Source organism: Salminus brasiliensis, chromosome 2 (genome assembly GCF_030463535.1).
Source record: "Salminus brasiliensis chromosome 2, fSalBra1.hap2, whole genome shotgun sequence".
Classification (NCBI taxonomy): Eukaryota; Metazoa; Chordata; class Actinopteri; order Characiformes; family Bryconidae; genus Salminus; species Salminus brasiliensis.
In genome coordinates, this window is record NC_132879.1 from 48,193,893 (window position 1) to 48,209,028 (window position 15,136).

The 15,136-nt window shown below is 41.5% G+C and overlaps 1 protein-coding gene across 1 annotated transcript; it reads left to right on the forward strand.

Annotated features, from left to right (window-relative positions):
- The first annotated feature begins 20 nt into the window (after positions 1-20).
- Positions 21-11,427, forward strand: wnt16 (wingless-type MMTV integration site family, member 16). Its single transcript, XM_072673949.1, has 4 exons — positions 21-349; positions 506-732; positions 3,070-3,356; positions 8,014-11,427. Exons 1-4 carry the CDS (start codon positions 258-260, stop codon positions 8,476-8,478), a joined length of 1,071 nt encoding a protein of 356 aa, XP_072530050.1. The 5' UTR covers positions 21-257; the 3' UTR covers positions 8,479-11,427.
- The last annotated feature ends 3,709 nt before the right edge of the window (positions 11,428-15,136 follow it).

A 15,136-nucleotide genomic window follows, 5' to 3' on the forward strand; every position in this document is an offset into this window, starting at 1 on the left:
TGCTGAGGGGAGGGAGCAGAGGGGAAGGGGGGCAACGTAAATCTCATTACCCACCTGACAAGACCCTCAAAGCCTCAGACAAGAAGCTGACAGCTCTCGGATGTCCCCTGCATGGCCCAAAAGAAGAGAAACTACGCCCGTGTCAGGATCAGAAGATCTTTTTGGATTACGGCGGTGAGGTCCGATGTAGCTTACGGTTATGAGTCGAGTGTTACCGGAGCGCTCGCGCCCTCCCTGCTCTTTTAAATGAGGCGGTCATGGAGAAGAGCAGCAGCTGGTCGCGGTTACTTCACCTCTTCTTCCTCGCGCTCCTCTCTTCTCAGCCGCTCTGCTGCCAAGGAAGCTGGATGTAAGTAGTACAACATCTCTTTTTTCTCACCCTTCTTTGAGATGTGTAGTTGTGGGCAGTTTGTCGAAATTAGCCCAGGTAGAGAGGAGACAATGCCCCTTCTCTCCCTTCTCCTGCCCGGCTCTTCATGGCTCTCCACGACGCTCCACACCGCAGGTGGCTGGGCATCACGTCCGTCGGAGTGTCGGAGAAGACCGGCTGCGCTAACCTGCCCCTCTCCGCCAAGCAGAAGGACGTGTGTCGCCGGAAGCCCTACCTGCTCGCGAGCGTGGCGGAGGGCGCGCGCCTGGGCGTCTCCGAGTGCAGGACACAGTTCAGGCACGAGCGCTGGAACTGCAGCACGACGCGCGAGCCGCCGGGCTTCGGCAACGAGCTCACGAGCGGTGAGAACACAACCGGACACACACCACATTATACGTTATATATCTTTGCATGCTCGATTTTTAGCGTTTGCTTTCGTTTCTCGTTATTTAATTCGTTCCGTTTTCTTACTTTCGTTTTGTAATTTATTCGTTATTTTTTCGTTCGTTTGTTTTATTGCCTTTTTGTTTTTTGTGTTTTTACTTCTCACATTTTTTTTCCCGTTACACATTTCCAGGGACATTACTGAAAAGATGGGAGTCCTAATTTTGACGTCTTACTTGGTGACCAGCCACTCGATTAATACATTAAATAAATTAATTAAATGCTAAAATTAAATTAAATTAAATTAAGATTAATTCTAAACACGACAGTGAGCTGTACTGTCTTTCTTAATAGCATAAATAAATACGAAAAATAAATATGCTAAATGTTGCATCTGAATAATTTGTACTTTATATTTGCAAACAAACTGATGAATGAAGTCTTCAGCGTTCTCCGTATGTAGTAATTCATTTTATGCGTATGTATTTTTCTCATTTTTTAATAGATGTATTTGATTTGACTCTTGTATGAACCGTTAGTGCCAGGGTCTAAAACCTGGATGGTTGTTAGAGTGAGGGCTGCTCTCCAGCTCACTTGGCTCTGCGCACTCACAGATAGGTTTCCTAAACATGCTCGAAGTGGTCAGTCGGAGCAGACAAGCAGCAGGACAGCACATCTGCTTCACTTTAAGCAGCGCTCAGCGTGAACCGCCTCCACAGTTCAGCGCTAGACGGAAGCACGAGTAGCCTCTTCGGTTTAATCTGAGGGGATTAGAGCCGTTACAGTGGTTACATTTTTACAGTCTATTTATAGCCTCTCAGAGTGCTAAAAGTGTCCCAAAAGAGAGAGGGAAAAACAGTAGATCCAGGCTTGCATTTAAATCGACATGCGTAAAGGCCAGTTTAGTCCAGGGCTAAGACACGGCTGATACACTTTCATTCATCAAGCTCAAGTGTGAGTGCATGGACACTAACCTATTTTCTGTATCATCCTAATGTTTAAGCCCAAGGTGCAAGGGCATATGGGTAATCCATTTCAACTTGGTGGGGTTGGGGTTGAGAGGGGGTGGGGGTTAGTCCATTTTAGCTTGACTCTACTGACCCCTGCTCCACTCATCACAGCCAGATTCTGTGATGTTAGAAGAGCGTTTACTGTCTGATGTGCTTCAACCTTCCTCATGCCGTTTTCCACACTCGTGTGTGTGTGTGTGTGTGTGTGTGTGTGTGTGTGTGGTAGATTGGACGAGTCAGTGTAAGACTTTAAACATCACTGACCGTTAAACCAACTTTTCTTGACCTGCTATAAATCAGCATGTAAGAAGGCTTGACCACATGATCCTATAGCATCTGTCAGTCATCATCTGCTTTAAAAAAGGAAGCTACAAAGGGCAAAAAAATGTTTTTTTTGTTCCAAAAAGAATCATTTTTGTAAAAGAAATAAACACGATATGTCTAAATGTTTGTGGACACCCTTCTCTGGAATGACTGTGCTCCATCCTGTAATTCTGGGATGAGTAAGGGAGTTTGGGATGAGCTGGGATCCTGATCATCCATCATCCTGACCTCACTAACGCTCTTGTTGCTGAATGCAACCAAATCCTCACATCAATTCTCCATAATCTAGTGGAAAGCCTTCCCTGAACTGTAGAGACAGTTAATCCAACTAGCAAAAAAGCTTTTGTTTTAATACCCTTTAATAAACTGAATGAACAGGTGTCCCAATACTTTTGTCCATAAAGTGTGAATAACCTTTTAGGTTTACAGAAGCCAATGTTAAGGTTCTTTACCAATGTGAAGGTTACCACATGTAGGAAGCTGGCTGCATAGCCTTTTAATACTCCTCTATAAAATCCTGACCAGTCCTTTCTGTCTACACTTAGGTAAAGGCTGCTTTTCCATTGAAATTTCATCCATCTTGGTAGCTCTCTGCATGATTACTTTTCCAGGTGCCTACCAGGCATATGTATGTGTGTATATATATATATATATATATATATATATATATATTTATATAATTCCTCCAGTGCATTTGCCCATATGTGGGTACAATTACACACGTGGCAAACCCTGACTAAATGATCCTGATCACAAGTAATCCTCTGACTTTTCTACATCATTGGCTTAGATTCCTTATTCTTATTTATTTACTTAATTTCCAGGGTCTGCTCTGGTTGTTAGCCCTTAAACTACATATGTTATTGATTTATGTATTAATTGTTAGACATATTATTCATATCTGCTTTGACTATTCTGTAGATACTATAAAATAACTAACTGCTATCAAATCAGACTGATCTCTGTGTCATTCACCCGCAGGGACAAAAGAGACAGCGTTCATCTACGCTATAATGGCTGCAGGCTTGGTGCACGCAGTCACCCGCTCGTGCAGTGCGGGGAACATGACAGAGTGTTCATGCGACACCACCCTGGGCGGCAGTGGCTCGCCCACTGAGGGCTGGCACTGGGGCGGCTGCTCTGACGACATCGCCTATGGGACGTGGTTCAGCCGTCGCTTCATCGACAACATGCCCAAGAACACCTCGTCTCGCGGAGACGACACCCTGCTCGTCATGAACCAGCATAACAGCGAGGCAGGGAGACAGGTGAGAGTCACACACACAATGACCTCACAGGGGTACCTTATTAACCCTCCTTGTTTTTCCCTATAGTAGTAGTAGTGGTAGCTAATGTTTGTAAAAAAGCATACACTATATGTCCAAATCTTTGTGGACACCCCTTCTAATGAACTACTTTAAGTTGCTCCCATTGCTGAAACAGCAATGAAGCCCCCCAGCTGTGGAGCAGTAGAACTGTGTTCTCTGGAATGATGGATGGGGTTTCATTCAGTACTTTGGGAATGAGGTGGGGTGGTAATCATCCAACATCCTGACCTCACTAACTGTCTTGTCACTGACATCTGAAAAACCCCTTTAGCGTCAGAATGGTCCTTTGAGTTAAACGATCCTGTATAGAACCACTGCCTTTACTGAAGAACCCTTAAAAGAGTGTAAGTGTAAAAAGCTGCATTACATCCTGTTAAGGCTTATTACACACTAAGGTGTATTATTCAGTAGCTACAGGGACTTCTGTACAAACTGGTGGAGCTGTTCTCTGGTAATAGAGGTATGTAAAAACACAGTTAAACCAGGCATGTTTTGATTGTCTTTGCAGTGAAGTGCACAGTTGGTCGATGTTCTTTAAGTACATACAACATACTCGACATACAAAAAGCATAACGTTGAAATTATGATAAAAAATAACAGTAAATTATTACTGCAATGCCCACATCTAGTTCAGGCTGCTGGTTTGTGCCTGCAAGAGTGTGTTTAAAGATTCGGAGAGAGACAGAAAGAGAGAGCTTTGGGGCGGGGGGGTGTGTGGGGGCAATGCTAATTCACACTAATATGAGTAAATATGTAAGGCGTGACAGACTGGAGAATGTCTGTCTTAACCCATTCACTCAAACGAATTCCTGATATGCACACGCATTATATAAACACTACTTCTTCTCAAAAGCAACAGCTTCGCTGCTGTTCTGTGTATCAGTTGGCTTTTTGTGTAAACCAGTCTAATCTCTCTGGCCCTAGCTAAGCACTTCTGCACTGCAGCACACCTCCAGCTTCGGCTGTGTGCTCCATTTCTTCCTCCCCATCGCTGGACACGGCCAGCAAAGAATGCAGATGACCACTAACGCTCTGGAATGTGCCATTGCTTGTGCCACTGCGTGACTTGATGAATGCGCCTCGCAAATGTTCTTTCTGCCTGACAACAGAAATCGTTTTTAAAACCTGGCGAATAATGACTAATAAAAACGGACTGCTGTAACTCCAGCAATTTGTCTGTCAAATGAGTTACACTCCTCCTTCCGAGTCTGTTCTCCATTAATGGGAGAGGTTTACATTCGCCAGTTGGAAATTAGAGGACAGATTTGCGCTGAATTCCTCGGGCTTGCTTGCGAATCGCTCAAGAGAGTTTACAGACACTCGACACCACGGCTTTGGTTTGGAACTGCCGAGCATCGTATAGAGTTTAGAGCAGGATGCGAGGTCTCATCAATGCGTCCGCCAAACAGATCAACCAGCTCCACATGGGCTTAGAATCGCACAAGTTCACAGCTTTCCCATTGTCCTGTGGCCCCAGCAGGCGTGGTGGTTAAGAGAGAGTAAATTCTCCCCCTGACTGACATTTATTCCAGTGTTTTGCATCCAGTTCAGGATGTCTGCTGGAGTGTATTGTGTAAGATTTGGCGTGCAGTGCCTTCTTCCTTGAGGGTGTGTTTGTATCGTTATTCACACGTTGGGAATCAGCTTTCTAAATATTTTACCCAGTCCAAAAAACCTTCAGAAATATAGAGAACAATACACTGCCTCTCAAACCTGGTTTGTCAGCATGTTTATCAGCACATGTTAACATGTTTGAATTGTGAATATGAGCTCAGAAAGGAAATAGGTAAACCGGTTAATAGGTAAAAATCTCATTAGCTGTTGTAACTGCTGCACAGTTTCTCTACAGGGAACGTCAATCATTCAAAGCCATCGTCAGAGAAACTCTGCAGGACAACTTTTTCCCAGCCCAGACTTTAAAGAGCTGAGCTAAAAAAATAAAGAGCTTTTTGGGGCTGGATTCACAGAGATTTCTTAAGAAAGAAAGATGTGCTTTTTTTTTTAACTTTATGCTTATAGTTCAATTGATATTCTTTCAAAATATTTCACAATTTGATTCTTGTTTTTAACTTTTCTCTTAAGACTTAAGATTCTCAGAACAATTGAAAATGTATACTTTTAAATATTTGCTTAACCTTCACCTCACACTTGTCTTTTTAAGAGTAGGTCAGCCTCTAGTAGGTCAGACTCTAAAACAATGTTTAAATTGTTACATTTCTAGAATGAATGTCTGATTTAACTGGATTAAATCTAAATACGGAAAATTCACTTTAAGCTTGTGTTTACTCAAAATGTTTGAACACTTACTCAAACTTTTTTCTTCAATTTTGTTTCCCACTGTACAGATTTACCTAATTATAGGACATTTCTAAATATTATTTGGCATTGTTTATGATAAACTGTGAAATACAGCATAAATGCTGCATGTTACAATTCTCCTAAATAAATAAATAAATAAATAAATAAAACAAGGACGAGTGTCTTAGAAAGAGCTTTTTTTCTCAAATTAAGCAAATTAAGACTTTCTTAAGAGAATATATCGGAACTTCTTAAGAATTTTTGGAGAATTGTATTTTTGAATATTTATAAATATTCTTTGTGCTTTTCTTAAGATCCCTTGTAATTCTTCTTAAATAACCACACTATCCAATAGTTGTCCCGAAGCTGTTTGAGTCTTATTTCTGAAACTGAAAAACATAAAATACACACAAACAAAATGACAACACTGCAGGGTAGCATGATGAGGTAAATCAGAGCTAAGGCCACAGCGTCACTGTCGGTTTTAAGTTGAAGAAACAGCAATATTTTCACAGTACCGGCTGAAGGGTCTTGCCGTGGAATAGTTTTTTCTCTCCACATTTCTGTTGCATCATTTAAACAAATCGTAAAAAGTATTGCTGAAATCAAACACCTCATCACTGGTGTTTTATCTGTTCTTCATGGAGATGTATTGCAAGCATTGGAAATGGCTAAGGGTAGAGCTGGGTAAACTAAAAAAATAAATGCCTCAAAGAGTTCTATGAGCAATGCCATATTTAATTTACATCTTTCTTACAAACATTGTTCTATATGGAACCACATAAAACATATAGGTTCATCTTTGGCATTTCTCAAAACATTTTAAGCACCTTTTTGTAGCATGATATTTATTTTGTCACAATAAATGACATAATGTCACAGTATACTTTTGTAATCGTATGGTGGATATTTAAAGTACTTTTAAAAACCTGACCAATTAACCAATTAATCTTGATTAATTAAGTTTAGGTCTGTGCAGGGAGTAAAATATTGAATTAAAGTTATTATAGTTTTATTTGATGTTTCTTTTTTTGTCTGTTTCAACTTGTCAGATGTAAGAAAAACAGAATTTTCTGACACTGTGCATCAGGAAAGTTTCCTAAAACATCATGATGATACAATAATGCTATATTGCTCACCCCGAGCTGAGTGTTTAACATGAACATTACAAAGCATTTTAGTTTTAAAGGTGACAGATGAGAGCCTTTTTCCAGAAGTTTATACAGTTCTATGTGTCTTAAAGAAATGTCTGTGACATGCTTTGGTCTTTAGCACCCTTTTGTCAGCCCTGTTCAGAACAGCAGGTTTGGCTGCCTGTTCTTTTTACTTATGTCTCTAGTTTAATTATGCCTATAGTCTTTAACTTATGTTGCATAGTTTTTCTTATGTCTTGTGTGTGCGACTAGCTAGGATGTGTTAGGATGATTAGCAAAGTCAGAATCTCATTGAACAGTGTAACTGCTAGTTTACCATGCTTGTGACAATTTAACTTTTGAATCTTGAATCTTGACTCTTAACGATAATGAGAAACTGCTCACGTCACTACTCAGATGTGGAGGTTTTCAAATGGGGGGGCGGTATAACTAATAGACAGCTTGTGATATAACGCAGCCTGGTTAGACTGTTCCATTTGTGTGACCAGTAGACTATTAAGTAAGAGTTTTTTATAGGACCACCCCCCACCCCACCTCAACTGCAGCCTAGACTCTGCTTTCTGACATAGGAAGCCATAATAAACTGACAGCGTTGTCTAATTTGACCTTTTGTGGGTTGGTTGGCCCTCCAGAAAGTAAAGGATGCATCAGTGTTTTCCCATGACATCATAGATGACCATTCGGCTTTGCTGACTAATTATTGCAGATGTAATTCTTATGAATTCTTTATGAATTCAGAATTATGTTGGTATCAGCCGAAAATTGTTAAACCGATGTTTAAAGAGTAACAATTAAAAACAATATTTAATGCCATGTCTTTATAGGCTACTTGCTACAGTATTTTATTCATTTTACTGCATCAGTAACCTACTACAAACTAATGATAATCCAGGTTTATCTAGTCCAGACCCTAAATTTCCCCAATGGCACACTTGAATCAAGGTACACAGCTGAATGTAGTGTCAGGAGTCTTGCCTAAGGACTCTAATTGGTGTAGTGTGGTGGGCTGGCTCGGCTTAGGGACTCAAACTCTAGTCTATCATGGAGCTACTGGGGTTGTTACCCACTACGCTACACTAACGGTTTAGTAACTGGATTAGTTCTCTGTTCCTTTAACACTGTTGATGTGTTCTTTACACCTATAGGCCATAGCCAAGACGATGTCAACAGACTGCCGTTGCCACGGCGTCTCTGGATCGTGTGCAGTGAAGACATGCTGGAGGACGATGGCGTCATTTGAGCGTGTGGGGGGCTACCTGAAGGAGCGCTATGAGAACAGCGTGCAGGTGCTGGAGCGCTCCAAGCGCAAGTTCCGCCGCAAAGAGAAGGAGCAGCGGCACTTGGCCATCAGCCGCGAGGAGCTCATCTTCCTCAACAAGTCGCCCAATTACTGCCTAGAGGACCGGCGGCTGGGCGTGGCGGGGACCCGCGGGCGCCGCTGCAACCGCACGTCTGCCGGCCCAGATGGCTGCAACTTGCTGTGCTGCGGCCGAGGCTACAACACTCACGTGGTGCGTCACGTGGAGCGCTGCGAGTGCAAGTTCATCTGGTGTTGCTATGTGCGCTGCCGGCGATGCGAGACCATGAACGATATCCACACATGCAAGTAGAAGGAGGAGATCACAGGGACACAATCAGACTGGAGGAAGAGAAGAGTTCTTTTCTTAAAGCAAAGAAGCATCATGTGTTTCGTTCTTATCAGGGCAGCAAAGAGACAGCCAAGTGACATCTTTTCCTCTGGTGGCTGGATCCTCAGGAAGCTGATGAAGTATTAACTGTTATTACAAGGATGTTCATGTTCAACAGGAGGTGATGACAGACGTGCTACTTCTTAATCAGAGAGAGATGTTCTGATCCTCTTCTGATGAGCAGTCTCTTTCACCGTCTTAGACTGGCTGCGTATACAGACAAGATCATGGACAACATTGCCAAGACAGTTAAATATCTAAGCAGAAGATTCAATCTTTCATTTTTTTGGATTCACTTTGTCATCAGCTCGTGGTTTGGACTGATCTGGACTTCTTAGATCCAGTTTGGAGAAACAAATTCAAATCATAGTCAAATGATGCATTACACCTATTACTAACAGAAACAACCTGAATATTGACACAGTCTTGAACTGAGTTGGTTCAGCTGTCTCATTCTGCAGTGCTCAGTCAGGAAGATAAAGGGAACAGAAATGCCTGTCTTAGCGAACAGATAAAACTGGTGTGAAAAATACTGTTTCATAAAGCAAAGAAATCTAATTGATGTGATTGTCCTTGTTGACCAGCATAGGGTATGTTTTCATTTGAGTTTGATGGTTAAGCTGGTCTACAAGCATGATTAACCTAATCAAACTTGACATCCAGTTTGACCAAGATTGACCATGCTGGTTGATCAGCATGACCAGCAAGACCAAGCCGGTCGACCAGTATGACCAAGTTGGTCGGCCAGCATGACTAGCAAGACCAAGCTGGTCATTGAGCATAACTAGAAAAATCATGATGGTCGACCAGCATGACCAAGCTGGTTGTTGAGCATAACTAGAAACATCAAGCTGGTAAACCAGCGTGACCAATTTGGTCGGCCAGCTTGACTAGCTAGACCAAGCTGGTTGACTAGCATAACCACGTTGGTCGACCAGCATGACCAAACTGGTCATTGAACATGACTAGCAACACCAAGATGGTCGACCAGCATGACCAATAAGACCAAGCTGGCCATTGAGCATAACTAGAAACACTAAGCTGGTCGACCAGCAAGACCAAGCTGGTCATTGAGCATGACTAGCAACACCAAGATGGTCGACCAGAATGACCAAGCTGGTCATTGAGCATAACTAGAAACACCAAGCTGGTCGACCAGCAAGACTAAGCTGGTCATTGAGCATGACTAGCAACATCAAGCTGCTCGACCAACATGACCAAGGTGATGAACCAGCATGACCAGAATGAGAAAGCTGATCAACCAGCCTGACCAGAATGACCAAGTTGATCAACCAGCAAGACCAGCAAGACTGGTTGACCAGCTTTTCAACCACATTGGCCATCAAAGACCAGCTTGATCATCCAAAACCAGCTACCAGCAAAAGCTGGTCTGGATTTTTCAGCAGGGTTATCGCTTACCCAAAATGCAGTCGATCAGCCAAGATATGTTTGGTATTAGAATGAAAGACTCTATGCTGACAGTGCTAACAAACACTGGACTTAGACTTGTCACCAATTTCATCTTTGCAAATATCCGGCCAATAAGATCTCCCAATCTGTTATTACAAGGATGTTCATGTTCAACAGGAGATGACAGACGTGCTACTTCTTAATCAGAGAGAGATGTTCTGATCCTCTTCTGATGAGCAGTCTCTTTCACCGTCTTAGACTGGCTGCGTATACAGACAAGATCATGGACAACATTGCCAAGACAGTTAAATATCTAAGCAGAAGATTCAATCTTTGAATCATGAAACGCATCTTAATTTCTTTCACACAAAAAAATCGATGTGGTTTAGAATACTGTATGACTTCAAAAAAATCTGAAATATACATTTCCACAGAGCTGAACGGTGAAACAGCCATTAAGTAACTTGAACCATCCCATGCATTGCAGTGGACAGTAATGAAGTTCTAATTTCAGGCAAAATGTTTAATGAAGGCACATCTATTCCTTTTTATTATTTTGTATTTGTTAACTTGTTTAAGTAGCTTCTGAAGCAAACACACTAATAGGGAATGTATTTACCGTGGTGTGTGTTAGCATCATTAGTCTAGCATCTCCTTTTGTAAATTGAGGAATCACAAATCAGATACCCAGCATGTCTTGGCTGATTGACTGCATCTGGGTTAAGTGATCAATCATATTAACTGGATTTACGCTTACCATCCCTTAAGTTCTTTTATCTAAGGTCAGTATTTGAAGAAGGAAGCTTCCCTTTTTTGTCAGTAACCAGCTGCCTACGTATGGAATGTATTCTTACTATCATTTGGCTGCTTTAATTGCTGTTAGCCAAATGATTAGGACGTACTTGGAAAATGCAGCAACTATATGCTTGTTTAAAGTTGTGTATTTGAGGTAATATAGTCAGTGTAAGTGCAGTTCACAAAATGAAGTACCTTTTCCAAAAGCGTAGCTGAGAAATGTATTTTTTATTATTGTTATTCTAACTGTGAACTGAAGTGTTCGTCTTGTACATATTAAATTATGTATTTAGTGTCCAGCATCAGGTGTGATCTGTGATCTGTAATACGTTTCTGATGATGGCTGTCCCCTTTAACCCCTTCACTCACTGAATGTGCTTTGATTCTGCCTTTATGCATTCTTTCTGTCTCTACAAGAAGTAGTGATTTGCTAGAAGTCACAGACTTGTGCCAAATACCACAAGTGCTTTCTCTTAAAACGAACCCTTAAAAGCTAGCGCAAGTGACCCCTTAACACATCCCCGCTCCCTGAGTAAGCAAGAGGACGGCAGTTATTTAGAGCTGAAGCTAAACTGTCACAGGCAGCACACGCATGCATGCTTGTTTGGATAACTGCTCCAAATGAACAGGAGGTTGGTGTCTGTCAGGTCAAGTCTGACTTTTACAGTAACAGAATACTCCTTCACACTGAGCTTATCTCTCATGTCCTGAACACGAAGTTTTTAATTTCTGCAATGCACCAATTTTTTTGAATAAAAGATCAAACATTAAAAATAATGTACTTAACCGTGGAGTAATAAACCATGCATGGAATTCAAAGTTATTCCAGTATTACTTTATCTTTAAGATGATTGAGAATGCCAATTCAATGCCAATGAATAAATACATAAATACATAAAATATCTGATATCTGTAAACAACGACTATGGAAAAGAATAAAGTGATTGACAGCCTTGGCTGGAAGAGACTTGTCGTCTGCAGGACCTGCATCGAGCCCTTTCTGCCTGTTCTGCTTCTGCGCTATGAGCTAAATGAAGTCGGTCTGAGACACACTTGGTCTGAGAGAGGGGGGAGGGTCTACCCAATAAGTAAGAGAGCCTGGCTCCACCTCTGCGCAGTCTTCTCTGCGCAGACTCTGGTTGCAAATTTAACAACATGGTGGACAGCTTTGGCTTCATTCCTATAAAGCAAAAGGGATTGGAATCACGGCGGCCATGTTTTCCACAGTCATTGGCTCTGAGCAATTATCTGGAGAAAGCGATGAGTTCAGTATCATCACACATCTCCAGTCATCATGCTAATTTCCAGTTGTAAACTGTAGATTTATCAAATTCATACATTTTCCATAATTAATATCATCAAGTTAAATGCTAATTACTCAGTATCAGGTCACACCATGAGATCCTGCTCTCAGGAGGGACTCGCTGTAACACTCTGGAGTAAATAAGAAGCAGAGGCTAGGCGTCAAAGTCAGTGAGCACACTCTTTATCGAAGCCATCTCTCACACTCGCAATCCAATAAAATGATTTCTTTTGGACAACATCTGAACCGTTGTGTTTCATGGTGTGTTTCGCGGTTGTTTATGCTTGCTGTGCTTTTGACTTTTTTGACCCGCAGCCGATCTTCTTCAAACGTCTAAATAAGATTTGACCGCTGTTCCGTTCATTTCGGTGAAACGACTTCTCAAGTTCATTCCGGACAGGAATGCACAGTTCTGCAAACAATCCTCTCCCTGCAACAAAGTGTCAATCATCATCCTCTCCAGCAAACATCCTGGCCAGCCATGGCTCCGCTGAGCTGAAACCAGGCCAGTTGCAGACAGAATCTTGTTGGTTAGGTAAGCTAATGCTAAAGCCTTTGATTGTATGCTGTACTGTGGAAGAGTATGGAAAAACACTCCTAGGGATTTTTGAAGCGGAAGTAAGTACAGAGAAGACACTCATTTATGTTGTAAAGTACAATTACTCTATATTTGCTTAATTTTACCCCTTAAACAGGCTATGGACCGCCAATGGGCTGAAAGTGTTAAGTACAAACATCTATTACCAAAGAATAGCCTCACCAGTTTGTACAGAAGTAGAACTGTAGTTACTGAGTTATGCGCCTTAGTGTGTAATAAGCCTTCAGTAAAAAGGGGTTAATATACTTGGGGAAGTTTATGGTATAATGTTATGTTGTATTTAATTGTTTTTGTGTTAAATACAGCAAATAAAAATAAATGGTGCCATAAACTGTGCCACATTCCTGTAGAAGATTTGTGCACTTACTAACACTCAGAAAAACATCAAAACGTTTTTTTTTAACAGGGATGGTATATGACTGTAATTAATGGTGGGTAGTAACAAGTTAATTGTACTCAAGTAACATTAAAGTATTTGAAGGAATTATACTTCCCTGAGTTATTAAATTCTGATGCTTTTGATTCACTGAAGTACGAGTAGGTGGTATAGCAGGTAGTGTGTGTGGATCACAGCTCTTGGGGTTGTGGATCTGATCCTTGCTCTGGTCTCTTGTCTGTGAGGAGTTTGGTATGATCACCTCCCAAAAACACACATGATTGGGAATTGGCATGCTAAATTGTCCATAGGGGTGGATGAATGGATGTGTGTGATGGACTGGCACCTTGTCCAGGGGTTATTGAGACCACAAACTCTTTTTAATGGGAGACCTGGCCAAGAAGGCACACCGTTAAGTCCTATTAGGCAATGTTTGCAATGCCACCAGGCAGTTATTTCCAGTTACATGAATAGGATATGAATAGGGAGAGACCAAACTACTGGAAACTAAAGGTCAATTTACCATTTCAAAAACATATTTTGAATTACTGATAAAATCTGATGAATAGTTTGTAGCACAAAATAAATAATTATATTTTTGTAGCACAAAATAATTATGCACAAAAAAACATTATTGGCTCGTTCAGGCTACTGCGCTTGCACAGATCTCCACATCAAGGGGAAGGCGGGAGTTTATCCGTAAACAGACGCCATGTTGAGCATTACTTCAGGCCGTGGCCAGGCACCTCATTAATAACGTCTCTGGCAATTTCCATAACCATATTGAAAGCAAACTTACTAAAATACATAATATAAACATAAAATCCAGCTTAAGAATAGCTATTACACGATTCCAGTATAAGGTATTTTAACAAAGCTTTAAACTCACTCAAGGAGACAAAATCATCCAGCTGTAATTTGTTCTGAAGGTTATTCCATGACCGTGGTGCAAAGTAGAAGAGCGGTTTTCTGCCCAGTTTTATATTAATATGGGTAACACTACCGAGAGCAGCCTTATAGAAGAATTAATTATAGCAGTTATTAATATGTGATAGAAAATATTGACCAGGAAGAAGCTGGATAGATGGATGACTTTCACTCAGTGACACATTAGTCATTAACACATTTTTACCAGTGACCAGTTTCTACCGTTTGTGTGAGGAGTCCAATAAGGAGTCTTCAGTTCTGATAGGTATGTTCTCGTGCAGTCCTGTAAGTTACTCAGCACTAGTTTTCATACTTTTTACTTCTGCTTAAGTACTCAAATACAAGTACTACAGTACTTTTACTACAGACTATATGGCACCAGTGTAACCATACTCTTACTCAAGTATGTTTTTAGACTTCTCTATACCTCTGATTGTAATGTTTTTTCAGTATATCCTTGTTGTAAGAGGTAGGCTCTTGCATCCCCAGAGTAGATGTGAAGGCCAGGCGGAGCATGAGTGATTAGGCCAGGGAGTGAACATGAACATGGGGAGGAGGCCGAGAAGTTAACCCACCCTGGTGAGACAACCAACTCAGACTAATGAGTCCATGTGGAGGAATCTGTCTGCAGGTCTAGCCAACTGTACAAACGACTGCCAAAATATCTTTTCCCTTGTGCCTTTACGCTCATCCCTTTCCTTACAGAGCTCCGTTTATTGTCCCAGTAAAAGGTAAGGTATGCAGATGTGTGAGCTTTGCCCAAAGCAGCCCAGTGTTCTACAGACCTTCTGCCATGGCAGTTTTGTTCTCTTACAGTCTTGCTAATGATGTGGAACTCCTTCGCTAAATGTACTGTGTGCAACTCAGTGAAAGCCACATGAGCTAGGCCAGCTCCCCAACTGTCAAAACAATGAGAAAATGTTTCTGCGGGGGTTGAAATGAGATCGTACAATTTCTGGGATTATGGGATTTTTTTTTCCCCTTCGTAATCCCTTAATGTAATTATTCTACGTTTTTCTTTGGGCCTTTAGGTTCGGCACCAGTGGACATGAGGTATGTACATGCAGTAAGCAAGATTAAGAGAAACCAGTGCTGCTGAAGTACATGGAACTGTGCAGCCACTGTGGGACACATAGTCTAACTCGCTAACTGGACTGGACTGCAGTGGTGT